Genomic DNA, 26,564 nt, shown 5'->3' with positions numbered 1-26,564 from the left:
ATATAAATTGTCTCTGGAATCATCTTCGATCCGAATCCGGAAACGGCAACGCCAAACCTACCGACAAACGAATTCATGAAATTTCATAACCCGATGATCATTTTTAAATACTAATATATCATCGCATTGCGGCGGAGAATTTTTCAAATTACTAAAACCTCTATATGTGGCGTGAAAAACGATGACAAGGTCTCACGTGAGACCTTTTCGCCAACCAGTCATAAACGTGTTTTTTTTCCTTTTCCTGTAATTCCCTTGACAATCCTTCCGAAGATATTTTTATGCTGAAAATATGTTACCAAATTAGTGCACCAGGTTTTCAATGAATTAACAACGATTAAAGTGTAGCGAAATTACAATATTTTCCTTTTAATAATCTTCTTCCCGTCTTCGCGATGATAACGGCTCTCTCGTCGGTTTCAATTCCTTGTCCCTGGATTGCCGAGATAAGCACACGTGCTGCCATGACAAGGAAACTGAGTGACAATTGACCCGTGTATGTACGCACGAGCATATTATATTTCAATGTATGCACGTACGCATATCTACTTAGCGTCATGATCAGACGTCGCCATTACCGGCGCGTCGAGAGTCTGGTGTCACACCAGACACCGCGACGCTCTCGACTGACGTTTCTGCATACATTTGACTTTTTCTCGAGTTTCCACGAAGAACAGTTTGTCTCGGTCTGACGTAGAGTCTGATGAATTTCGAACGTCCCATTACCAATAAACGCGTAAGAGCGAGGTGATAAACACTCCAAATCACCTCCACGTGGGTTCCCCCTTTGACATGTAGTCATGACATGTATAGGATAGCCGCTTACATCCACCCACACTTTAAGTAAAATTATTACGATATTTTGAGAACTCACCAATATTTCGAAGGGATATTTTTAACCGTCCTGGCAAGATATAGGATATTTCGAAGGGATATTTTTAACAGTCATGGAAAGATGTGTGAAACTGCTAGCTGGCATACTTTTACAGTGAAAGGTTTTCCCCGTTGCTCTATCCTTTGTCCTCGACTGTCACTCATACTTAATATTTCCATTCGTTGAAAAATACAAAAAAGACGCCGTGACATCATGCCGGGTGAAAGGAAGAATTCTGAAAAGGAGAAAAGGGTATTTTTGGAAAACTGGAGACAATCACAGCCACTTATCTCGCCGGTTTGCCGGCAGAATCTGAGATGAACGATCTCTAAAATGTACCGCCAGGAAGTGGATATTTATACCGTGGAAACATGACCTCCTTATTTTCCACTGGCGCGTTGCGTCATGAATTATTATTTCGAGAGCATCGAATCGTGAATCAAATTCCTCTTCGTCGTGTAGGGCCCCGTTGTGCCGTGTTTTATCGAATGAAAAAAACAGGTTCTGTTATCTGACATCACCGGGTATCTGGAGCACGTGGACAACGTGTTTGTTTTTACGACGGAAATGTGCGGCATCATACTCCTGTAGGGAAATAAAGAGTCCGAGTTATTTTTGATTCCTTGCCGATCGCCATTCCTCTCACGTTCCTTGAATCGTGCACTTTCCGACTTCTTTTGAATATCTTTCTCTGGATTCAGCGACCTTTACCTTAAACTTCGGAAGCCTTTTCGGTGTCTGGTAAAAATAGAATTTTTTATTGTTTTGCTGCGTGGGTCATGGAAGTCGGTAAGTTGAATAAATGTCGGTAAGACCAGTTATTGTTGGTAAATCGAATATGAGTTGTAGTTTCCTAAAAACGCCGGAAAAGGCAGCACAGTCGCATCGGGAGCGTCTGTCCCGTCAACGGTTGCTTAGCAACAGTTTTGACAACAAGGTATAAACGTCAAACTAACCTATGTTTTCGTTCCCGTAAATTAGTCTAAAAATCGTGAGTTTCTGCCCCGTTATGACATAACAGTCAAAGTTCCGTATTCGAATATTTCCTGTCAATTACGTAAATGTCGTTTATCGTTGCACCGGCAACAGACTTCGTTTTTAAAAAGCACCCTTGTCAATGTTGCTTAAATGTTTAACTTACGCTCATTAATATTCCCTCGAGTCAATTTAACTGTCGTTCGTGTGAGGTTTTTATATGGTGTTCATCATAACGAAGGGCGGAATATTTTCTATATAAAGTTTCAGGATAACGGTACGATGTCCCATATGCTATAATTAAAATTTCCTGTACTTGTATAAATTAAATTTAAACATTGATGAGGATGGAAGGACGTGTATATTGTTATGTAAAATATGTGTTCATTTCTCTGACAGCGAGAGCAGTATTAGCCTATAAGCGGGATGGCAGGATTCTGGATATGTATACTATTAACGTTCCATCCCAACATACCGGAGAAGGTGTAGCAAGGAGGTTAGCAGAGGTAATTTATATTTCTGCTACATTACGTATAGTAGTTATTAAAAGTACCTAAGTATCATATTCTCATTTAGGCAGCATTCACATATGCCATCGTCAATAACTACTACATGTATTTGACCTGCGAGTACTTGCAGAAGTATTACCTGGCAACGAAGACGGTCGAGCTTGAAGAACTTATTATCGGACCATCACATATTTTAGAAGGCCCTACATCGGAGTCTTTAAATCAAGAAACAGTCGATGAACTGCCCGATCCTCAAGATTTTATGGTAACTCCCTCAAACAAGAAGTAAAAAGACGAGAGACTCAACATTGTTCCAATTTAAAAATGTCTAATATTCTAAAGGCATTAATTTAGTTCAAGTAATATATTAGAAAAAAAAAAAGGGAAGAATGGATGAGACGGAGTACAAAGCTGTGATAGAATGGCACTGCAAACAGTATTTCTACAATGGAATGTTATTCCATGCAAAGCAAGCATGCGATGCACATCCTACAAGTGACCATTTAAAGTTACTACTCGCAGTAGCATATGCACTCGTAGGCCAGAGTCGTGAATCGCTGAAAGAAACGTCATTATTGAGCAATCATGGAGAAACGACTTTAGCTGCTTTATTGATACAAAGTTACATCCACAGATTATCTCCCAGTATAGATCGATCAACTTTAGCACAAATTGACACGAGAATAAGAGAAGATAGAAGAAAAGCATCAGCCTTGGCTTTATCACTTGCCGCTACAGTGCTATTTCTCCTGAAGAGAGTGGAAAAGGCCAAAGATTATATCGACAGAGTCTTCAAATTAAATCCTTCGAGTCATGACGTTTTATTAATCAGAGGCTGGATCGAGCTGTACCTTTCTAAAGCAACAAATGTTGGAAAGGTCGCAATTAATTGCTTCGAATCGATATTGAAAGAGAACAAGAAGCATTTAAATGCCCTGCTTGGTTGTGCCAAGTACAAGGAACACATAGGCGATCATCCAGGAGCTATATCGATTTTGAACTCCATAATTGTACACTACCCAAATCTGTGTCTACCGTTGACGGAAAAGATGATAAACCTACTAGCCATGAAAGATTTTGAACAAGTTCTCGAAACCACTAATCGAATCTTACTGATCGATTCTAACAACCTCGACGCACTGAAAGCAAAGGCATTCATCAGTGTTTGTAAAGATGGAGACTACGGGGAAGGTCTGAAGCAAGTGCAATTATTTCTCAGGAATCTTATCCTCTCCGAACCAAGAAACGCGGATGTACTGATCGGTAATGTTCAACTATTCTCTCGAATAAGTGGTAGAGACATGGGGATCTTAGGAGAGCTCTCGAGAATAGTTGAGAAATCTCTGCAGCAAGTTCCTCAAAACAGTGACTTAATGGTGGAACTCGGGAATCAGTACGTATTCCTGGGGAAGATCAAAGATGCCGAACACTGGTATCGAAGTACTGTTCGAATAGATGAATCTTCAATCGCAGCGTTAATGGGATTAGCACACTGTCAGCTCATGGACACGTCTCCTGGAGCCATCGACTTAGCACGTCAGCAGATAGATTTCCTCGTGGAAATACAATCCAACGCCTTGAGTCCGCAAATTTTGTTAATGTCTGCCAAATTGTGCAACAACGATCCAACTCAAGCAGTAACTTATCTTGACTCGTCGACTTCAATTTTACTAGATGCCTGTAAAGATATTCAATATGGATACGAATATGTGAACGCATTAAATCCAGACTTTTGTTTGGAAATAGTGAAGGAATACTTGGCACATTTGCCCAACAGTACTCTGTCGGATGGGGAGGAAATAGTGTCGAGTGAATCCGAGAAGAAATTATGTTTACTTATTTTAGAAAAAGTTACCGATGCATGTCCTGGTCTAAGCGAAGCACTGTTAATGCTGGGAAAAGTAAGAATGCTGCAGGGAGATTTTGAGAGTGCCTTGACTGCATTGAGGAAATTATTAGACTCGGTGGATCCTGCCAATGCCTCCGCACATTTGTTGATGGCTCAGATTTTGGCAAGACAGGGTCGATACCAACAGGCCTCGCAGAGTTTAGAAGTAGGATTAAGTTACAACTTTAAAGTGAGAGACAATCCGATTTATCACATGATCGTAGGTATGGTGGAAAAAGAGAACGGTGACATAAACGGTTGCATTCGTACCTTTGAAACAGCGATGTCCTTTGCGGGGCTAAAATTAGGAGACACGACAGTCCCTATAACAAGAATATCGGCCTCAGACAAGGCGACATTGTATTTAGAATTAATATCTGCTTATAGTAAACTGAAAAAGTTCAAAGAAGCTTCGGCAATAGTGGAAGACGCAAAAGCGCATCTGGCAGGCACCGTAGAAGAAGGTAGGTTGACGATAGGAAATGCAGAATTGTGTTCAGAAATGGGAGACCTCGACAAAGCTCTACATCTCCTGGAGAACATTTCACCTGCCGAACCGTATTACCTTCAAGCCCACACGAAGCTTGCGGAGCTTCATCTGAACCAGAGAAAGGATCGCCATGCATTTGCAAAATGCTTCAGGTTGATGTTTAATCATCAATGGATTTTTATTAAACGTCTATAGTAAGTAATTATATAGGAAATTTAATCTTGCAGAGAATTGGTGGAACATTGTCCGGGCCCAAAAACATACAGCATGTTGGGCGATGCTTACATCGCCATACAAGAGCCCGACAGAGCCATCGAAGCTTACGAACAATCATTAAGAAAGAATCCAAATGACAAAACATTGGCAAGGAAAATGGGAAAAGCATTGGTGAAGACCCACCAGTATGCAAAAGCCATTGCGTACTATAAAGAAGTGGTAAAGCAGGAGAACTGCGGAGACTTGAAGTTGGACATGGCCGAATTGTTCATGAAGATGAAACAATTTGACAAGGCAGAAGCGACGCTTGTGCAGGAGCTGCAAGTTAAGTGGAAGAAAATCTTTTAGCAACAATTAGACATTTCTTAACGTAATAATAATCGTAGTTAAATCCACAGATGGGCGTGCTGCGAGCGATCTGCAGAGTTTGGAGACGCGAGGGAAGCATTTGCTGCTGTTAGCTAAAGTTCGAGAAAGAGCTGGAAATATTCAAGCAGCTCTAACGACGTTGAAGGAAGCCAAGGAAAATCAAATAAGGAGTATTCAGCGATCAGTTATGGTACCAAGTGCCTCGGGTCAGAAACAAGTCCTGGCACAAATCTGCTTCAGCATGGCGGCTCACGCTTCAACGTTAAGAGACTATGAACAGGCGATAATTTATTACAAGGAAGCTTTAAACCATAAGCCTACGGACGTGAAGGCTTTGCTATCACTGGCGAAGTTGTACATGCAGGTCATATTTCTTAAATGGGTTCTCTCGGCATGTTCTTTTAACTCTGGTCTAATCGTAATCGTACTCCGACAGATCAATGATTTAGATAAGTGCACTCAGAGTTGCACGGCTCTTTTGAATGCGGATCCTAATAACGAGGCGGCTTCGGTGATGATGGCCGATTTGGCATTCAGGAAGGTCGACTTCGAAACCGCTGCTTTTCATTTCCGCCAACTCCTTCTTCGACGACCTACGTACTGGACCGCGTTAGCAAGATTGATAGAAGTGTCGCGAAGAACTGGTACCCAACTTCATATGATCTATCGAGCATGAAGATTCATATCGAAGCGTCATGTAAATGGTGTAAATGATGTTTGGCATTTATCCAGGTAACATGGACGACCTGCAAGAGGCTCTAAACCGAGCAGAAGCTGCGATGGACAGCTCGAAGCAAGAAGCCGGGTTCTTCTACTGCGCGGGTTTGTTGGATTGGCGAACCGGGAAGCTGAATTCCGCTCTTCGACGTTTCAATTCTGCTCGGCGCGATCCAGAGTGGGGCCAGCAAGCGATCTACAACATGATCGAGATTTGCTTAGACCCCGACGACGATTCCATCCTCTCCAACGACGCGTTCCTTGAAGAGGATGCAGAGTACCAAGACTCGAGGACGATGGCCCTGAAGACTGCTCAACGATTACTGCAAGTGCGTCTTCTACTATCGATTAGATTACTAAAATATATTAACGTGTCCTTTTCCAGGAACTAAACCCCAAAGGTAATCCCCATGAGATGTTGACTCACAGACTGCTGGGTAACTTCTTCCTTCTGGTCACGAAGCAGAAATCCAACATTGAGAGGGCTTTGCAAGATTGCACGGCTTTGGCTAGTCAGGAATCCTTGAGGGACCACGTCGGTCCAGCTCTTGGATTGGCCATGGCTCATTTACTTTTGAAACAAACGCCACGAGCTAGGAATCATCTGAAACGGGTTAGCAAGAACGTCTGGACCTTCGAGGATGCTGAATATCTGGAGCGATGTTGGCTCCTGTTGGCGGACATTTACGTGCAATCTAGTAAATACGACCTGGCGAATGAATTGTTGAGGCGAATTCTTCAGCACAATGCAACCTGCGTCAGGGCCCACGAGTTGTCAGGATTCATTGCGGAAAGGGATCAGAACTATCGAGAAGCCGCGGCGCGTTATTCTCGGGCTTGGAAATTCGGGGGCAAGGCGAAACCGTCCATCGGCTATAAATTAGCTTATTGTTTTTGGAAAAGTAAAGCTTATGCGGATGCTATCGAAGCGTGTAACGAGGTCCTGCAGCAGAGTCCGGATTATCCTCGAATTAGAAAGGAAATATTGGAGAAGGCCATTAATAATCTTCGGACCTGAAGAGGTCTAACATCCTTTCCATGTATTTACGTCCGTCCATTTAAAACTGTCCCTGTAAAGTTGTATTTATTTTTTAAGGCAATAAGATCGAAACTAGTAACGAGGTGCCATAATAGAATCTGGATCACGATCTCTCATTTCTGTGATAACGAACATTTTTTACCATCAAGTTCAGAATGCTCTGCGGCGAATTACTAAAAGTCAAGAATATTAATGGTACATCGATCTGGTTAAATTAACTGAACTGGCGAAAATCATTCGAAGGGAAACTATGGCAGCTTTAAAAATATGTTATTCATCGACTTAGTCATTTGCGAATTTTATTTCAAGGTAATAACAACAATAATGTCTTTATTCGTAATGCTCGAATATGTACATGAAATCGTTCTTAATACGAATATTTACAATCTGACTTAACGATACGAATCCCTCCTTTTCTGTGTTAATAAATTATAATAATTTTATGCTACACTTTCTAACGCTAGTCGTTTTACACGAACGAAATAGTAATAAATTAGACTCTTATTTGTGCATACGCGATCAGATTGATTATTGGTAATGTCTTGGATTATCAGAATACTGAAATAGTGGAATAATCCCCTGTAATTGATTTATGAAAATAAAGTCCAGATCAACAGAATATTAGAATATTATAACTCGTCTCGACGTTTGATTTTCTCATAAATTTTATGCAATGGTTCACTCACTAAGGTTTAATTATGAACCTTAGAATATAATATATTAATATTCACGACAAGTTCCCATGATACGTATTGCACGATATCTTTACCAGTTTAGTGCAACGTGTCCTATAATCTATTTCACGACATTAGCAATATATATATATATTATCGTACACATTTCGATATTCAATAACATTTCATTAAAAACATTACGACATTTACTATTGTTATGCATGCAGTCGGAGCATAAACGATTGAGAAAACTGGATTAGTCACTTTTTCTCGTGATAAAAATTTCTTTGACGTACAATTTTCATCCATTTCATGACCGTCATATATCGTCATTTCAAAGATCCAAGTACATGATCTGGGTAGCTGCAATTGCGCCGCAAGCAGCCAAAGTACTAGCTACCATTACTACTGCAGTAGTCGTCCCTGACACACTGACAATGGTCCCAAGGATGCAGGATAAAATAAATTGCGCCAAGAAGACCATGGAGGACACAATAGCGACGTCGGTACCTAAACCCCGTACTCCACCACTAGGTACAGCCTCTCCTTCAGCGGTGACAGCAAACTATAAGAAAAAACACACCATGATTAAGAGAGTCATTGTAAACCTCAAATTATTAAATTATTCGACATGGTTGCGGATTTTACCATTAAAGAAGTTAAAGTCCATCACTTAATAATGGAACAGTTCAATGATTTAACATAATAGTTGCAAACTTACCGTGGAGGATGCGTGATAATGTGCGATCAGTAAATAAGGCATCGTAAATAGGGTGGAGTACATGACTCCTGCCGTCCAGGAGAACAAAATGACCCCGACAGGGTGTTTGGTCAAGGCCATCATCATCATCCCGGTGCTATAGAAGAGCAAGCCGCAGATGTACACCCTTCGAGCTCTGTTGGAAAAAACATGTGACAATTAATCAACAAGTAAAGTAATTAAAGAGTATTAAAAAATACGTGTCTCTTATTTTTCGACATTATACGACATGTATTAGAATTAATATATGTCATCCTGGGATAATCTCCTCGTAGGACTTTTTATAGGACATGTTGGTGGGACATGGGCTCACTTGTATCGTTGTATGAGCTTCTCGATGACGAGGGAATAACAGGCGCAAGATAAGGAGTACATGGACATCCCCCAGCATCCGAATCTCACTCCAGACTCGTAGAGCTGTCTCTGGAGTGATCCTTCAGGAGCCTGAAGATGGAATTGACGGATTGCAAGATGCACTGATTATTTATTAATCTAATCATACTCGGCCAGTTTAGAGGGTGTTGAGTATTGCGGGTTACCGTTGGATCGCCTCCGTACACGGCTTCTCCCACGAAATCCGTGAAATAGAGAGAGTAGCAGACGTGGGCCATCCAGCAGAAGAGGTTGGTCAGGCACAGCATCCTCATACTGTGTGGCATGTACACGATGGAAAGGAGATATTCCCCCAAGGTGGTCTTCGGATTCATATCCGCCGTGTCTTCGAATCCGTAGTTGACGTAGCTGCCTTCCGTCGAGGGCTGGACATCAGGAATCATTGGCACTGCGCCGGGTCTCTTCGGGGGCTCCTTCGAGATCTCCTTAGCTGGTTCCTTTGCGGCATCTTTGCCAGGGTCCTTCTCTATCCCACTTTCCTCCACCGGTAGAGGCTTCAACGCGAACTCCTGCACGAAGAAGAATTAATCACGGATACGAAAAGAACGTTGCTTCCTCCAGAAAATCTGAAGCACTTCAAGATGGATCGGCATCATCATTTGCAGATGTCTTCGCTGCAGGATCAACGGAAAAAAAAATTAATATCTCACCGAGGCAGCGGATTTTAAAGCTGTCCTCTGCCTGAGCTTTTCTCGTTTGTCGAATTACCTTTTAATAACGTTTATGATTCCTTGTCAAATCGGGAAATCCTGAAATTTACCTCCGTCTTCGATGCATTTACTTCGGGGTCGTTGCCCAAGGTACCATAAGACGTGCACTCGTCGTTCGCTATTTTGTCGTACTCCTCTTTGCGGCATTCGGCCAACTAGAAAGGCATGAATTATTATAAATATCTTGTAAGTGTATGAAAAAATATGCGGAAGTCGTTTCGACCGGAGAAATGGTGACGAACCATCTTCTCGTGGAATTCTTGAAACTGGTCTTTTTCCAGCAATTCAAGAGGGATCTCCTTGAAGCTTGTTATGGTGCACGCGACACAAATAATGAAGATAATGGTAATCAATGTAAAGGTTGCGTGAATATGTCCACCCAACATCTGTCCCAGAGCTGTCGCATCCCAATTAATCCCGCCTAGGGCATATCCCATAAAACCACCTAATCCCGCCATGATGGTAAACGTACTCAATCCCCTGGCATGATCGTCTGGAAATAATGCGCTCGTACAATTCCTCAACGCCTTTGTTTCTTACTAATTGTGGAAATTCGACTCACCAGGAACTGTGACGTCCAAGAGGTACGCCCTGGCAGGACTTTGGCAGGCGTCGGCGTCGAAGTCCAGGAGAACCGTTCCCAAAATTGTGAAAAATATCCCCCAGGAGTGGGAGGAAGGGGGTGGCTCCGGATAATCTTGCTTTGTCTTTCCTGATGTCCTGTGTCCAAGGGGCACCGTGTAATTAGACGATGCCGGGATGTCGCCGAAAGTGTATCCCAGGCTTTCGCCGTTGGGCACCAAAATCAATCCTGGAAAATTGCAAATAAAATAATTAGAGCACTCCCCATCGGCGCAAGATGGATCTGCAGGAGGAAATTGGCGTTTAAGTTCCGGTCGCACTCCTCCTTCTCTATCTCCGTTAGATGTTAATTATATCCCACCAGAGGCGATATCGAATATCGATACTTAATAATCGAGCGCCGATACATTTTTAGTGCACGAGACTCGAGTGAAATTGAAAATCGGTTGTCTTTAAAGTGGATCGGTATACATTTATTGTACATTCCTGAACATCATGCTGCAGTTTTGCACAATTTCGTGGGAAATCTATGTTATGAAATTAGTACACCATGTGTGGAGACAACATGACACGAAAGTGTTTCATAATAATTTTCTCCATTGGTTCAGGTTCATGGGGAATTAATTCGAAGTCTCACCTATCAGGACTCCGATGGCCAGTAATATGATAAACGGCCTTCTTCGTCCTCGCTTCAACCTGCAACGATCGCTCACGCTGCCTAAAACGGGAGTGACGAAGAATCCTACAAGAGGACTCAAAGCCCACACCAAAGTCATGTGTTGGTGGTCGACGCCAATTTTCAGCAATGTCGGCGACACGAATGCGGTTTCCGCTGCATATGAAAATTCGATGCCCATCACTGCTGCGGAGATCCGCACCAGTTCTCTCCGAGATTTCCTCCTGTAAGGACGAATTAATATTAAAAAACCAAAAAGGTGAGCCCTCGTTCTTAAGAGTCTGGTAATGCCAGGTCGGCCATATTGAATTTCGAAGAATTGCAAGAAATTCCCAACCGATATAGGCCGTTCAGATAACTCATATTAAATGCGTCACGCAGTTGAAAATGTTAATAAATTTTAGACGGAATTACTCTAAAATGACAAATGGGAACTGATTAAGGGTTAACGGTACATTTAAATTGTATGCATTACCTGTAGATGTGGGAATAGTCATCCAAAGTTCTTTCTAACTTCGGCGGGCCACGAAGATGGCTCAAGACCCCAGCAATCCCTCGATCCCTCGGGATTTCGTTTGTCCACTCTTTCCAGGAGTCCCATTTCTCCCGGAATTTGTCGCGAATGTCGTGAATCCGACCAGCGACTCCCTCGTACTCGTGCAATTTGTCCACCATGTCTGCACGTTGATCTGCACATCGTTCCTCATCAACAAGTAACAATGAGGGTCCATTAAAAGATGCACTTAATTGTGCTTGTAGTTACGGAAGTGGTCTAAGTAAAAAATCTAGACGAAAATTGTATAACCCACATTTCGTTTAAACCAGCTTGTAAAATCAAGAAGCAAGTGTATCGACAATTATAAATTATCTTAAAATACCACATCCGATTGATAAGTATTTCCAATACATGAGTCGGGAATTTTTACATTGCCTTTTATTGATAACATTGGAAGCTACCCTGTCCCATTACGAATTAACTATCACCCACCGGTTAAAACACCGCACTCGTTATCAGGTATCGCTTCCTCAGTCCATCTTTATCACGAGTCGTCAGGTGACCCACCGGGTGAGAAATATTTTTTGCAGACTTTTGCGACAATGATTTATCGTATCACATTCAATTTTTTTTTCTAATTTTATATTCAACATTCGTATAACATTGTGTCAACACTTTGGAAAGCAATCTCACTTCCTATAATTCCTGTTCTTCGGAGGCGTCTTCCGTCCGCTTATCACGCGCGGGTTATCTCGGAATACTAGCGACCCATGTCCACCGAATTGGCGAAATCGACGCCGAACTGTCTGGCGTAGTTGCTTCGGCTCGAACAACCCCGGAGCAACACCCCCGACGGCCGAGACCGAAGTAAGCGTCGCGACGCGCCGCGCCGCGTCCTCACCCCGTGACGATAAGGCGCGCTCCATATCAGCGTCACCACGCCGACTCGGTCCAATTGGTCGAACTTCTTTCTTTATTATTTTTTAGGACGCCGCTCAGAGACGTGAATGGTTCTCGAATTTCGATTTTGGCGACATTTCCGGTCGAAAATACGAGGCTTGAACATTTCGTACCGATGCAACAAGTACGCCTTCCTGTTTCCACGACTTGGTTTATCCCTGGTTGACCTGTTTCCTCTCTAATGGAGTCCCATGTTCCCTGGTTAGGGGATTCGCAAACTTCAAAGGCCCGTTCTCAGAGCCAATTTTCCAGCCTTCTTTCCCAAGTCGTGATATATCCGAAACACCTGATAGCGAATTAAATTCTGTAATCACGAATGAAAAGATGCCAGAGATCATTCCAACGTATCCTCGAATTAAACAGAAATGTTAATAATTCGACCGGTGAATTTAATATTTTCATTGTGTTCAGTTTTTTCTCATACAATCGTACGTTTTGGTGCCATCGACTGGGAATTTCTTGGGGTGGAAAAGAGGAAAAGAATGAAAGTGTTCACCCTGCATAACCCAATCGCGCTGAAACTAGGAAGTCATAGAAAATAGGTCTCGCTTGGCCCAGCCTTGGCAGAAGCTTGACGTTACGTGAACCTCCTCTGTGGATTCATTGAACCGAATTTAAACTGATGCAAACCTGTCCCGGGTTATGTGCCCCAAAGGAGATTTCCTAATGATCTGGCAAACGCGACACAAGCGGCATACCCATAGAAATGAGTTATATAAATATTACTATATTACGTAAATATACTTAAAAGATGTATGGCGTCTTTTTTTCTTCTTTACAAATGTGTTCATATAGCGATTCTCAGATAATTGTATGGGATCGATGTTGAAGAAAAATATTTTATATAAAGAGTAGAAAAGGGCAGACTAGGTAGAACGTCAGGAATAAAATTCCGCAGAATCCGCGTTGCTTCTCCTCGGAAGCAACAGAGCAGGATTTGGACTTAAGTCCTCTGTAGGAATTTTCAATCAGCGACAATCCGCTTTCTCTCATTAATTACAAGGGATTTGCTTTCCGCGGCTCGCAGCTTCCCCTCCGTTTCCTTTTCTCTCAGAAAATCGCTCGACGAATCACCGACTTGGTGTTTTGCATCTCCCTCGCTTTGATGCTCCGAATCCGTTCAATAAAGTCGACGTACATTGACAATTGTCACAAAAGCACGCGATTGGCCTACATGTAGGGGAAACCTGACTCGGCCAATAGTGCGACTTTGCATTGACATGTCTTTTCAGGTCCTTTTCACCCGGAGAGGAGATAATGGCGTCGAATCTCGCGTTCCGATCTCACCGTCGATCTCATTGTTATTAAAAATATCCCACGTGAGCGAAACGCTCTGTTTCAGTCTAAATAGAGAAATTTTAAGTCTAGAGGAAAGAAGAATTTCTATGGAATTTTTTCTCTCTTAATTTCGGATACAGAGAATTTAGAAGAGAGATCTAGCTAGAGATTTACAGAATTCCGGCCTTTGTGGTCCAAATGTGTTTAGAGTAAACCCGCGGTCGCTCCTTTTTCACTTTTATTTGTACTTGCTCCTTGTATTTGCATTTTCTAATGACCGACTGATCAACTTTGCGCAAACGTCCCATTGACAAATACTTCCTTTTCTCTTTTTTCTCCGAGTGTGTTAGGAAGGTCTAACAAACGCTTCAATTCTTTCTTAAATACCTTATTAAAAATTCCTTGTAATAAAATTGGGGTTTCCGGTTTAGGGTAAAAATATAATGCGTCTTTTTGTTTGTCGCACTGAATGTTAACTGAAAAATCGACGTGAAACGATGAACACCGGGTTTGCTCCCCTTTTCCAGCGCTGCAGATAGGCTCGATAACGAGATGAAGTCCTAACTTGGGGCGATCAATTTCTGGGCTCAGGGTTGATCCTAGTTGGACAATATCGGATCGGTTTATTTGCAATTTAGATGGCTGCGTAGACCTTCAAAGTGATTCGATTTCGAATAAAATGGCCCGCGGGGTTCCGGGGGTGTTTTCCATAGAAATCGCCGCGCTACCCTTTACGAAAATTCACTCCTGTTATCAGACGTTGCCTCCAATCCCTAATCGGAAAATGTTCCAAATTGTATACAACTACTCCCTCGACATAATGTATCAAAAATGCGTCATATCTACTAGAACAATATTTTTCCGCCGATGGATATTACCAAAGAAAAAAATTTCTTTGGTATTTCATAATTACGTACAACTATCAAATCGCGTCGCCATGGAAACGGCGTCATTTATGGAAGAGGTAAACAGGCAAAAGGTGGAGCGAAAAATATTGTTCGTGGAATTTGTTCGCAATTTCCTGTAAACGCGATCGCTTATCTCGATACGATTGCGTCTTAGGTGCAATCATGGGAAATTGAAAATTATCGGGTGGGACAAAAAAGGAGGAACAGTGCCGATGTATGGATACAGGGCGAGGTCGTATACACCGGAAACGGAACTCGGCTTGCAAACTTTATTTCGCGATGGGAGGAAACCAATAGAGTTTACGGTACCATCGTTCCTCCGCATTTTATCGCTCGGAGCGAACGAGGACTGAGATTTAGTGTCTCCTCTAATAGCGACGCAAACCTGGGATTCAGGAAAATTACTTATTTCTCATAGGAATTCCCTCCTTTCCTCCTCGGGCAACAGATGCTCCTCAAAAGTGAAAAGCCAGGCGCCAACTCTTGATAAAAGCTGCTCCTTATCTCTCGCAGATAATGCCGAGAGCTCTCAAGGACTCGCCATTAATGAAATGAAATGGTTTTTCGAGGAGTGAAAAATAGTTATGTACTTTTTGAGTACAATTGCATATTTTTACCGTGGCTCGGTGCTCTAGTGGAAATCACAGAAATTTGTAGCTCCTCCCGAAAGAACGACTTTCGCAGTACGTGCAATTATTACGCACATTAAATTTTTATTGTACACCTTACCTGCAAATCTGACATTTCACTATACCTTGCAAGTGCGTTTCTCCCAAAAATAACTGCAGGGGAAAGGTGTAAAAAAACGAACTCGAATTGCGCGCTTTGCAAACACGGCGTCCATTGGCTCTGTCATAGGCTATGCAAAATGCAGAGAATTTGGCAGAAGGCCATGACATCTGGTGTGCTGGTAATATTTTCAGTTCTGTGACTCCTTGGCGGTCGTTTGTTCAGCCAAACCTACTTGGTAGCGTGCATCTCGTTATTTAATTCGCGAATCATTTATCCGTCGAGCTTGAGATGGGTCTTCGCCTCTTCAAAATCAATCGACTTCTCGTCGATGCCTTAAGAAACGATCCGATAGACTTGTGTTTTCCTGGATATTCATTGTGGTCTCCGATTGCATCGACCAGGGTTACAAAAATACTCCTCGGTTTTATCCGTTCCGGGTCTTATCATGGCCTATTTTTAGGAAACAACGTTAAACGTCTGGTTACCACCGGTTAATCCTCGAGTCAGTCAAACGAAAATTAACCGACGCGTTAATAAACGCGTATTACACCTGCTTGTATCAATAATCGATCGATAAAGACAAAGCTCGCATGGCGTAAATTTAAACCCAACAATATCCCTCGGTGACGGATCGATAAGGCCCTGATATCGATTGGGTGATCACCGATGACGACACCCTTCGCTACTCGAGAAAACGACGGAAGATCCCGTCAACGTCTGAATATTATCGATCGATGACTATCGCCGGCATGATCGATCAGTTTTCGGCACGCTTTTCGTTTCCGCTAAGCATTCCGAGATCGAGTTTATTGAACGCTTTATTGACTTCAAAGTTCATCTCGGCACGTTTTAAGACAAGGCGAAATCGATAATGGCGGATGTTAACTTTTAATTCATCAGATTCGACCTCCAGGGATATTAAAAGCTTCGAATGATCGATTTATTAGCAGATTAATGTGCACCTCGGGATGGAGTTACAATCCTCGAGTGAGATTACGATTTAAATCCGTGTTTGTCTCTTCTACTGTCAATTTCTTTCATTTCCGAGTTCAAATTATATCTCCTTTTTCAATGTGCCTTAATTTTAATCTTTAATCCCTCTTACTGTCGTTTTAATTTTGCCGGAAATTATTCTTTTTTCATACTTTCAGGGACTGCATGAACGATGACATGACTCGCGTAGTCATTCTCGATTGGCGGACGGAACACTTCTGGTCCCTCTGGTTCCTTCTGTCGCTTAGACGATCGACATATACATATGTCGTCGATTTGGCACCGAGATTGCAGTTATAGTCCTTGCGTTCGGTGACATTCTAATTAAGGCTCGGCTCGGGGCCTCGAGTAGCCGCATTTCCTTGCCATTGTCCCATATTCGCGATTTACGCCGATGCCGAGGAGGAATCGGGTGTTCGCGCCGAGGAACGCGCTCGATCTCGACGTCACCGACGAACACTTCCTCTTTCCTGGTGAACCGAGTGTGCATAAAGAAAGAAATAAGTAAACCGAATAAACAAAGCCGCGCATTTCGATAACAAAGTGGACAGACGTCGATCCCTTCTAATCAACAACGTGAAAAATTCGTCCGAACGTCGATCGACGTTCCCGAGCCTTGAGTGAAGCGGCCGCCATCTTGTTTTTCCTGTGAGCCCCGTTGCTCCATTCTCCGTAACGCAGTTTTAAATTTATTTAAACATCCTTTGATGACCGAGACAAGGCAGAAAGGGATGATATAATACCCCCGTGATAAATCGGTGTTTTCATAATCTCTCGATTTCAAGGGAGGACTGAAATCTGCAAGAATTCCAACGCCGCAGAGCGTGAAGCCTCTGCCGAAGACGTTCTTCCTCGCAGGAAATATTTTTCCCCATGGAAGATATTTAAGTATTAACGCCGTTTCCTTCGACAGGGTCAGATTTGGAACCGATGGCGACCGTGAACCGATTCGAACAGTGGCCTTGAACTTGGCAGACCAGGAAGCGGAAGTGTCTGAAGAGCGTCGCAAATAGTCGGTAGAGGTTCTCAGCCCGCTATGCCATCGCAGTGCCGATCTTCGCAGAAAATCGAGCGTGGCCATCCGAGGTGCAAGCGGAAGGACTGACCGGAAGTGCGGCCATTTTATGGCGAGAAACTCCGCTCTAAGACGTCGGTGAGTCCCTAAGAAGCTTCTTCATGGCGATGGCGACTCTTTGGGGAAACGCATTTTCGCAGGGCCGACTTTTGGCAGACGGCCACCCCTTTCTGACAGCGACGCTTGCGCACGAGACGCGCTTGGCACGCGTCGCGACGGCGGCACGTGATGGAAACGACTTAGGAAAATTACACCACCCCGAGGAGCGATTTTATCGCCGCCATTTTACCCTGGAAAGTGCTGAGAAAGAACGGACGCTCATTGGCCCGATGACTCGTTTGCTTATTGACTTATTGACTCATTGACACGTCCGCTAGCCGCTGTCAACGCTGTTATTTCTGGTTTGGACTGGCCATTATTAGATGGGGACGGGACAGTCTTCAACTAGTTTTGCCTGGTTCGAACCAGAACCAGCGAAACCTACGGGGAAACTGGAATCCTTGGAAAATACTTTTATACCGACTTGCACGTAACTAGTATTGTAGGACTGAATTTTTTTCTTTTGTTTAAACTAAATTCTAACTCAAACTCTCGGGAAAGTTAGCACCGTGATTAGCAAATATTAGGATCCTCCGAAACAACTTTCGCCTCCAATTTGAACTAGTTGGAACCAGCTGAGTCGAAGGATCTTAGGACCTTGTCGTGTTTACCGAGAGAAAACAGAAATAACCGAGTCTTGTTTCGAGATAATTTTGGTTAAGTGGGTAATTCTCTCCTCGTTTACCGGCTGATTTACAACAAACGACGCTTCCCTCTAGAAGCGGCAAATTATTTTCGATAACCGCGGTATCTACGGATACTCCAAGGAGACTCTACTTCGGGTTATCAGCACTTATGCCTCGCAAAGACTCGATTTTTGATTTCCACGGTACTTGAAATAATTGCCAATTAAATGGCTCGTGGCACTCCTGTGATAGGATGCAATTCGGTGCCAAGACGTGGCGTCATCTTTTGGACGTCACATTTGGGACAAGAGTCCGTCATAATGGCCGGCGTAATTGAAAGCAACGACGCTCCGTCATTTTTCTCGCAAATCCATTAAGCCCTGTTTTTCTACCGGGTCTTTAAGTCGATAAAGTGGCGTTTCTGCGTAGACATTTTCTCACGACACATTCGAGTCGTTTTAGCTACTCCTTAATCCACTGATAATGCCAAAGATTTATGGCCCTACGATTAATAGAGGACATTGGAATATTACTCGAAATATCATTTCCCCGACATCGATCACAGACACGTGATCGATATCACAATGTAGAAAATTCCCGGAACAAAATATTCTCCGACGCCATTTTGTTATCACAGAATATTCCACTCGTTTAGTTGTTAACGATTAATTATTAATGCTTTTTGTCTGACACATGTTTCACCCCAATACGTCGTTCAGTCTCTGTAAAAGTATCGGACCGATCTTTACATAACATCGATGGCTGATTAAAACATCCTTGACTGATATCACAAGAATAATAAGAGCTCTAAAAATAAACGCCTTTGATTCATTGCAAGTCGAAAAAAGTTCTCGGGGAAAATCTGCGTGGAGTGATAAATTCATGAACTGATAAGAGTTGACAATAAGTTACAGGTACTCCCGGCGAGTTGTCAAATTTACATGTTGTCAAATATGAGAAATATTTTATTTTTATAATTATTGTCACCAACAATTTTACAGAAATTTTGTATTTTAATTATGGAAGGGTTGCGGTCGTATTTCCGACTTTTTAAGAGATTGGTCATCAATGAACCTGCTTTCTAATGAAAATATTGACTCAAAGACTAGATTGCTACCTGTTGATTAGATGTCTATAGCCTTGTCGAGCTGATATCACAAGGATGTTGCCCTGTTGTTTAGCATCGCGACCCTCTGATTCATTCTTGACAATCGGTACGAGCTGGAGAAAACCTACCAGAACATGAGGCTCTTAAAAAATAATTCGGAGCATCATTCCAAATAGTTACCAAATATCTCTAAATCCTTATCAGTAACGTGTGCGTCCTTTAGACTCTAAAAATCAGATCTAGAGATTCCCCTCCCTCTTCATGGTGATATCAGAGGGTTCCAGACGCTGGATTATCGTCCCAGAAGTGCTTATCAAACCGATCTCGAATGATCCACGACTTCTTCGATTTTTCGAAAAATCTCACCTGAAAAATATCGCTCAAAAAGCCCTCGAAATAAATTCTAGCCTAACCACAAAATTCCGCATAATTTTTCTATACAAAAAAATCCCTTGCCCCATTTTTACGCGACTTGAAATCTCAAAGATTTTTCATAATTCGTTGAAATACTTTTGTTAACTCGAGATTTCTTATGTTGAAATTCCCCCTTTTATTATAAACAAGTCACAAGAAATAGGTAACTAAGTGGGCGAGTCTTCTATTATCAGTATTTTCCATCCCGTGTGATATGGAGGAGGCACAGATGGTCCCTTTTTATCCGAATTTCCTTTAAGCTTTTACCTTATCCTTGAAATATCATTTGTGTGTTTTCCTTTTAAATCTTCATTTCATTTCGAAAGAGGGAAAATCTAGGATTTGAAAGCTAGCCCAAGCCACAGGTCGAGGAAAGTTCGGGCTAAGCGGACCGGCCAGGGGCGCAATCTTATCATTATGTAACGCAGGGAATCCTTCCGTTATCACTGGGGAATCTAGTTAGGTTTTGGAGTGACCATGTCGCGCGGTTGGGCTCGCCATGTTATAAATAAAACCGGCATTTCCGATCGCAGCTTCAGTTGGAACCGGCCGATTTATCGAGAGGAGCTGCGGGAGAATCGCGAGCTGCGGCCATCAGGAGCGACTCGAGGCTCTCCGAAGCTAGGAATCATAAATTCCCTGCTGCGATAAAACGACGATCAGATACCCGGTGTTCACCAATGAGCAAAGGGAGCAGCCGTGGCCAAAGACAAAAACAGGGAACACGCACTCGAACCGGGCATTGTTTTACTCCTGCGACCAGGGGCAGGACCTCGACCAACATTTTCGCTGGCACCTGAGGAACCTTCATCGCAAACGATTTCGACGTCGATTTTTACTGATTTTTCAAAATGGGTAAGAGACATCTCGTTTTTCTTTCTTATATTTTTCCTCCTCGAGCACATTGTCACGTTTAATAGAGAGCGGATAAATAATTATCGCCGAGCTTGCTGAATTTTCGGAAGCGCGGGAAATAATTAAATTGCAGCTTAGGGATCATTTTTCAAATTATCTTTTCTGGTACCTCGGAATATTTCAATGAATGTTCATTTTGATTTCTGGTTTTCCAGGACTCGACTTTCTGGAGGATGCTGGCGCCGACTTTGAACACGCGATGACGATGACTGGTAAGTTTTTTTGTTAAATAACAATGATAATCGTGATTATGATAATTAGACTCCATTGAATGGATCGTATGATCGGGAAATTGGAGTGCTTTAATTTAAGCATTTAATTGTCACCGATATCGATAATCGGTACACGTGTTAAACAAGATGAGGAGATACGCATAAAGGTACATGCTATCCTTCATTAACTAGTGATAACGAGCTTCACGTATCGTGATTTTGATAACGCGGTGCCGGTCGAGTGTCGGAAAGAAAAGTGAAAGGAAATATTTTTACATATCTACCTGCCCTGAGATTAGAGTTATCAGTTCACGAAGAGTGCAATTATTGTCCGCGAAAAACTCGCGACGGCCTTACAAAGTCTCTTGGATTGTTCTCATTATTTTTACAGGAATTAATATTCTTTATAAATCTTTCATCCCGAGATTACAATTATCAATTCGCGGATATTGGAATTATTGTTCGCGAAGAACCCGTGGCGGACAAATTCACCGACTCATAAGAATTCTCGGATCGTTCTCATTGGAGTATTAATTGTCAGACTACGCAGTCAATTTGGCTGGCAAAGTTGACCAGATTTCCCAACACGGTTAGTCACCCGAGGAAATCTTTGGCACGTCCAACCTTCTGTTTACTCGGGATCGATTCAGACACATTCCAGACTTCGTAGATTAAATCCGTGCTAATGGCGACCTTCAATTGCAATTGTCTTCGATTCGATCCCAAAGCCTATTACCATCGACTGCCGCCACTCTGGAACATTCAAAGAGGAACGAGCAACTCTTAGGAAAAAAGATGTAACATTTCCGTTTAAAAAGAAAATCCTTCCTTATATAAAACGCATCTCAAGAATTAGGGAAATTCGGTACCTTAATCTCTCTTCACCTACATCTAGAAAATAAGCCTAATTCTATACGTAAATACAAGTCTTCATTTTTTTTATTCACATTTTCAAGTGACATCGATCGAGTAGATCGCACACATTGATCGCTCTTTTTCAATTTCTTTTCTTTTTTTTATTAATATTTTCAAGTGACGTCGATTGAGTTCGTCGGACACGTTGATTGCTCATCCTTCCCAATAAATGATAAGTCAATGGATGTGTAGCAAAGTATTTATTGGCTCATTTTATTTCAGGGTTTGGAAAGTTTCACTACATGTTGCTGGCAATTACTGGTTTGATCTACATGGACACTGCAATTGGCGTGACCATTCTGTCATTTGTCCTGCCAGCGGCACAATGCGATTTAAAAATGGACTCCACTGCGAAAGGCTGGCTGTCAGCGGCTCCCATGCTGGGTATTAAAACATTTGTCCAATATCAATTTCATCCAACATCAACATATCATAAATCTGCACTCTGCACATTCAATCTGACACTTTGCCATATTCCCACGTAGGTCCTCGTGATTAATAACAATGGGAAAGGAAAAAAAATCATGTGAGCCCCTTTTTTAAAGAGACATTTATATTTTTTATGTACAATTTATGACATGACTCAATTTTTCTCTAATTTTCGGCTTATTATATTTACGGAATATCCCGACATCGTACCTACGCCCTGAATTCCGACTATTGTACGAAACTATGTCAACTATTTCCTGATAATTGCAAAACAAGGTAATTATTTGCTCTCGAATCCCGATTTACGATCTCTCCTTCATCTTCTTACACCGTGTATAATAGAGGATATCGATCGACGAGAGACCAGGAATAGTAGGAGGCCATAGGAAGATCCTCTTATGAGATTTACTATCTTTGCAGGGCGAAACGCCTCGAGATGAATATCAATTCCATCGGATCGCCTCCACTCTGTGCAAATTATTGACACGCGATGTCCGATTACCCTATTTTTTTTTTTCAACATTTCTTAATAACGCATTTTTTTTTATACATTTCCGTATAGGAATGGTGATCGGGTCCTACTTCTGGGGATGTCTTGCCGACACGAAGGGTCGAAAAGTCGTGTTAATCGCCACACTTTTAATGGACGGTGTGGTCGGCATTATCTCCTCCTTCGTCCAGTATTTCTGGGTCTTCCTGGGTTTTCGATTTCTCAGCGGATTTGCGTAAGTACCCTGTTAAAAAGGGAGGTGGATCTTAATCTAACAGTTTCCAACAATGTTGCAGGGTGACGGGAGCCATGGGAATTTGTTTCCCATACCTCGGTGAGTTTCAGCCCACAAAACACCGAGAGAAGATCCTTTGCTGGATGGAGATGTTCTGGACCATCGGAGTAATTGTACTGCCTCGTACGTTTTCACATTTTGTCAGCATTTTATAATCTATTAGGGGCATCTACCCCGAGGAAAAATATTTTTATTCGATGTAAATTATTTCTTTGAATGGAGTTAAAGAAACTGTTGTCTAAAATCAAGGAAATACGATCGCTCAAAAATTCCGGATATTAAACTTTGACGCAATGTCGATGTGAAAACATTGTTAATTTATCCGAATGAGCGTTATTTAAAGAAATCAATTTTTTTCTGCCAAGGGAATATTTTTCTCGGTGTATTTAAGTATTTATCTTCTTTCAGTCATCGCCTGGGTAATCGTCCCCTTGGACCTTCTTTACGAGTCCGACACATTTCGCTTCAAGTCGTGGAACCTCTTCGTGGCTCTCTGTGCTCTTCCTTCTCTGACTCTTGGCCTCTGGCTCTTCGGGTTTCCGGAAAGCCCGAAATTCCTGCTGGAATGCGGCGATACCGAAGCTGCCCTCGAGGTTTTCAAGTGGATCTACTCCCAAAATACCGGAAACGACCCCGAAACATATCCTGTAGGTGCTACGTGCCATTTAAATCTCATTTTATCGGACTGGCCATAAGTTTGAAATTAAACATATTTAAGGTGATACCAAACTGACGTCTAAGAGGTCTTGTTCATTAAACGTTTCATAGAACTGGAGGGCCATAATTAATTCTTGAATGTCTTATTAATTCTTTTGGTACCCTAAGATACATCTTTTCTGACTTCCTCTCAGGTGAAGTCCCTGCAGGAGAAGTCATCCTCTAAGGACACCAGGTCGTTGAAGCTGCACAAGAGGAAGGACCTTAAAGTCCTTTTCTCGGAGGTGAAGGACTTAACCATAGCCTTATGCAAGCCTCCACATCTTAGAAACACCATCCTGGCCTGTGCTATCCAATTTGGATTGACCAGCAGTTATTACACTCTCATGGTGTGGTTCCCCGAACTGTTCACCAGGTATTTCTTTATATTCATATTTATCTTCATCACTAGGCTTAACGACGCCGAATATGACGATTTACATTGTTTAACGTCATTAACCTTTTGCCTCCGAAAGGCGTCCGACGTTTGGTCCAATATTGTCTGCACGTACTCATGAATTTCGCCCATATGTCCAATGGCCTCCGTAATCGAAGGTTTAACATTTCAGATTCGAGGAATTCGAGAGGAACAATTACGGGGAGACAATTTCCGTATGCATCGCTTCTACCTTGCCGGAAAATTCAACAAATATCGATCCTTATGGATGTGAAACGACGATTGCACCTTCGGTGTTCCTTCACACGGTTTACATAGGACTTGCTTGTCTGCCTGGATCGATCATTCTCCCCTTATTTATTCACAGGCTAGGAGCAAAGTTTTTTTTGAGTGAGTTTCTTCTCATTTGCGTCACTCGGTGCCCAATGAAATTAAAAATGCACGTTTTTAATGCGATGTTTAATTTTACCAGTCGTCTCGTTGATGGTCTCCGGTGCAGTGACGATCGGTTTTTATTACGTGGTGAACTCTGTCCAAAATCTGGTCCTCTCCTGCATCTTCGAAGCTCTTACGTCTCTCTGCATCTCTCTAGTATACTGTGTAATCGTCGACATGTTCCCGACGAATCTTAGGTGAGTGTTAAAAATGATTCCAAGCCCTTTTTCGTAACGTAGGTACTTACATGGATTAATTATATCATAAGTTTCACCTAAAATATATCCTGGAGGATATATGAGGAATACCTAACGAAATTCGTAAAGACTCGAGATTTTGAGCTCCGGTCGAGTAGGTACTCATTGTTGGAAGGAGGAATATTCGTATAAAAATTCCCTGATTAGTTTCCATCCATTCGGCACACTCTGGAAGCTAACAAGCTTTGTAAAACGACGTCGAAGGTCGGTCGAAGGAAGCCCGGGATAACCGAAGTCATGATGAACTTGTACGAAGCCATGTGTGACATTCTTAAAGCGTAATGTTCCTTCAGTTGCGGACGTTATTCATAAATATATGACTCGTGAGCTCATGAATTCGGACCCCATGAGAAAGGCAATACGTCATACGTTACACATTTTTTATCAAACGGCTAGGCCTTTTACAAAAAGCCGATTTTTACAATATGACTCCTACGTATGCAAAAATTAGTCTTATCAATTAATTACTGTGATTACAGGGTAATGGCGGCCGCCCTGTCTCTCACCATGGGAAGGCTGGGTGCTCTTGTAGGGAATTTGGTCTTCGGATATCTGATCGATCTGGCTTGCGTGGTTCCGATCGTTTTATTCAGTGCATTCCTATTTGGTAAGTAAATATAATCGGCGCCGATTAACAAATAACTATCTCCTGTTCCATAAAAAAAATTCCTACCCTGAGAATTATCAAGGATTATTATGAATTATAATATTTTCCTGCATTACTTCCAGCATGCAGTCTCCTCTGTTTCTTCCTACCGAAGACCGGCAAGGAGACTCTGGATTGAATGATGTTATCAGCTTCGGATAATTGTAATTGCAAGGCAATGTACAAAAACGACCGTCGTAGGATCGTAACTCTTGAGGTAGTGAAAAATCTCTGTGAGATTTATTTTCTTTCTCTTTCCCTTCCCCCCCCGTTTTTTTTTTTTTCTAATCAGTTCCTTAGGCTCGAGGATCTAGACTGAGTATTTTAATAACGGCAGGATGCGAGAATCGTTATATTTTTAGATAGACATTTTGTCCGCGACTTTCGGATGTTAGGGTTAGTTTCATTTTACGGATCTATCGGATTAATTATGTATTGTATTGCGCTGTTTATCGCCTAGGGAGTGATTTTGTCAGATGTGTCGTTGTATTCGCACGAGTGGCGCGTATGTACATGTGTAAATACGTATTTATTCGTTATCGTCGTTATCTTTATGTACAGACACTTTCGTATTAAGGTGTAACACACGTTTCCTCGTGTATAGCTATTTTCGTAAATCTACCACATGACGCTTCTGTGAATCTAGGCACGGTTAATTAATTATTAATAGAAGTCTAGAGATAGGTCACAGGGTGTTGTATGTACAAAGCGAAAGTTTGGAGAATGTTTGCGGTACAATTGTTACGATAAACGGTATTTATCAAGACCTTCTTCTACTTCATTCGGTCATCCTTTGATTCGTTCTAATGGACTTGTCCTTCCCTTCCGGATAGCAATTAAAATCGAACAATTGGTAACAATACTTGAGTACCACAAGAATGGTACTCGAAACTTTAATCTTAGACGCTTCCTTCGATCAAGAAACTTCCTTTGTTGAGAGCTCATTATTGATTCCTCCTAGATAGCCTAGATTGAGCTATCTCAATCTGTATCAAATTAGATGATAAAGGCTGTATACAATAATTTATGAAAAATCCACTTTAACGATGAAACTCCTAAATTATTAATATTTTACTCTACCGGTGGAGACTGCTCCTTAAACCGCCTTAGACAGCCTTTTAAAAAAAAAAATTCGATTTGTTCCAATTGCAACGGGATCAATTAAATTTCGATCACAAATAAAATTCGTGCACAAATCGTCCGAAAACAAAGACAATCGGTTCTACGGAAGGAAATCGATTTCATTGATTTCCAAGCGAATAGCCCCTCGGATATTGCACTCTGTCGGTACGGATAGCCAAAGGAACCTCAGGAAA

The 26,564-nt window shown here is 42.1% G+C and overlaps 4 protein-coding genes across 20 annotated transcripts; 3 read left to right on the top strand and 1 right to left on the bottom strand.

Moving 5' to 3' along the window:
• The first annotated feature begins 1,570 nt into the window (after positions 1-1,570).
• Positions 1,571-2,733, top strand: LOC105701767 (protein NATD1). 3 transcript variants are annotated; one of them, XM_023432360.1, is made up of 3 exons: positions 1,571-1,865; positions 2,249-2,355; positions 2,426-2,733. In XM_023432360.1, exons 2-3 carry the CDS (start codon positions 2,293-2,295, stop codon positions 2,645-2,647), a joined length of 285 nt encoding a protein of 94 aa, XP_023288128.1. In that variant the 5' UTR covers positions 1,571-1,865; positions 2,249-2,292; the 3' UTR covers positions 2,648-2,733. The 3 variants fall into 3 exon arrangements, with proteins under 3 accessions (XP_023288128.1, XP_023288127.1, XP_012284240.1); XM_023432359.1 differs by having other exon boundaries at positions 1,571-1,931; XM_012428817.2 differs by having other exon boundaries at positions 1,571-2,126.
• LOC105701762 (tetratricopeptide repeat protein 21B) lies at positions 2,652-7,272 on the top strand. Of its 2 annotated transcripts, none has more exons than XM_012428798.2 (6): positions 2,652-4,888; positions 4,964-5,277; positions 5,351-5,685; positions 5,758-5,965; positions 6,054-6,367; positions 6,424-7,272. In XM_012428798.2, the coding sequence occupies exons 1-6, from the start codon at positions 2,748-2,750 to the stop codon at positions 7,054-7,056; spliced, it is 3,945 nt and encodes a 1,314-aa protein (XP_012284221.1). In that variant the 5' UTR covers positions 2,652-2,747; the 3' UTR covers positions 7,057-7,272. The 2 variants fall into 2 exon arrangements, with proteins under 2 accessions (XP_012284221.1, XP_012284222.1); XM_012428799.2 differs by having other exon boundaries at positions 6,468-6,574.
• A 107-nt stretch (positions 7,273-7,379) lies between these two features.
• On the bottom strand, positions 7,380-16,445 carry LOC105701763 (proton-associated sugar transporter A). Of its 12 annotated transcripts, none has more exons than XM_012428801.1 (11): positions 16,392-16,445; positions 15,269-15,696; positions 11,348-11,561; positions 10,834-11,096; positions 10,177-10,425; positions 9,857-10,107; positions 9,665-9,769; positions 9,051-9,413; positions 8,825-8,955; positions 8,473-8,647; positions 8,086-8,316 (listed from the first exon to the last, which is right to left on the bottom strand). In XM_012428801.1, exons 2-11 carry the CDS (start codon positions 15,411-15,413, stop codon positions 8,086-8,088), a joined length of 2,127 nt encoding a protein of 708 aa, XP_012284224.1. In that variant the 5' UTR covers positions 15,414-15,696; positions 16,392-16,445. The 12 variants fall into 12 exon arrangements, with proteins under 12 accessions (XP_012284225.1, XP_012284224.1, XP_012284230.1 ...); XM_012428807.1 differs by lacking the exon at positions 15,269-15,696 and adding an exon at positions 11,861-12,632; XM_012428806.1 differs by lacking the exon at positions 15,269-15,696 and adding an exon at positions 11,861-12,632 and having other exon boundaries at positions 16,352-16,438.
• Positions 16,446-16,632: 187 nt separating this feature from the next.
• Positions 16,633-26,014, top strand: LOC105701765 (synaptic vesicle glycoprotein 2C). Of its 3 annotated transcripts, XM_012428814.2 has the most exons (13): positions 16,633-16,887; positions 17,153-17,392; positions 20,095-20,416; positions 20,632-20,688; positions 21,826-21,987; positions 22,595-22,757; positions 22,819-22,940; positions 23,226-23,464; positions 23,669-23,889; positions 24,083-24,300; positions 24,383-24,542; positions 25,082-25,209; positions 25,332-26,014. In XM_012428814.2, exons 3-13 carry the CDS (start codon positions 20,413-20,415, stop codon positions 25,385-25,387), a joined length of 1,530 nt encoding a protein of 509 aa, XP_012284237.1. In that variant the 5' UTR covers positions 16,633-16,887; positions 17,153-17,392; positions 20,095-20,412; the 3' UTR covers positions 25,388-26,014. The 3 variants fall into 3 exon arrangements, with proteins under 3 accessions (XP_012284237.1, XP_012284238.1, XP_012284239.1); XM_012428815.2 differs by lacking the exons at positions 16,633-16,887; positions 17,153-17,392 and adding an exon at positions 19,032-20,019 and having other exon boundaries at positions 25,332-25,387; XM_012428816.2 differs by lacking the exons at positions 16,633-16,887; positions 17,153-17,392; positions 20,095-20,416; positions 20,632-20,688 and adding an exon at positions 21,466-21,485.
• The last annotated feature ends 550 nt before the right edge of the window (positions 26,015-26,564 follow it).

The sequence above is a fragment of the Orussus abietinus genome, unplaced genomic scaffold (assembly GCF_000612105.2).
Source record: "Orussus abietinus isolate OABI.00-Male unplaced genomic scaffold, Oabi_2.0 scaffold24, whole genome shotgun sequence".
Lineage (NCBI taxonomy): Eukaryota > Metazoa > Arthropoda > Insecta > Hymenoptera > Orussidae > Orussus > Orussus abietinus.
This window is presented reverse-complemented; position numbering and strand designations above follow the sequence as displayed.

Coding starts and splice junctions, on each gene's coding strand:
- LOC105701767 (XM_012428817.2), top strand. CDS start 2,003: ATGTTTAACTTACGCTCATTAATATTCCCTCGAGTCAATTTAACTGTC. Junction 2,127..2,248: donor TATAAAGTTTCAGGATAACG/GTACGATGTCCC, acceptor TTTCTCTGACAG/CGAGAGCAGTATTAGCCTAT. Junction 2,356..2,425: donor TAGCAAGGAGGTTAGCAGAG/GTAATTTATATT, acceptor ATTCTCATTTAG/GCAGCATTCACATATGCCAT.
- LOC105701762 (XM_012428798.2), top strand. CDS start 2,748: ATGGATGAGACGGAGTACAAAGCTGTGATAGAATGGCACTGCAAACAG. Junction 5,278..5,350: donor GCTTGTGCAGGAGCTGCAAG/TTAAGTGGAAGA, acceptor TTAAATCCACAG/ATGGGCGTGCTGCGAGCGAT. Junction 5,686..5,757: donor TGGCGAAGTTGTACATGCAG/GTCATATTTCTT, acceptor GTACTCCGACAG/ATCAATGATTTAGATAAGTG.
- LOC105701763 (XM_012428801.1), bottom strand. CDS start 15,413: ATGTCATGGCCTTCTGCCAAATTCTCTGCATTTTGCATAGCCTATGAC. Junction 11,562..15,268: donor GGGAGAAACGCACTTGCAAG/GTATAGTGAAAT, acceptor AACGATGTGCAG/ATCAACGTGCAGACATGGTG. Junction 10,108..10,176: donor CTTGGACGTCACAGTTCCTG/GTGAGTCGAATT, acceptor CATTATTTCCAG/ACGATCATGCCAGGGGATTG.
- LOC105701765 (XM_012428814.2), top strand. Junction 22,941..23,225: donor CGGAGTAATTGTACTGCCTC/GTACGTTTTCAC, acceptor ATCTTCTTTCAG/TCATCGCCTGGGTAATCGTC. Junction 25,210..25,331: donor ATTCAGTGCATTCCTATTTG/GTAAGTAAATAT, acceptor CATTACTTCCAG/CATGCAGTCTCCTCTGTTTC.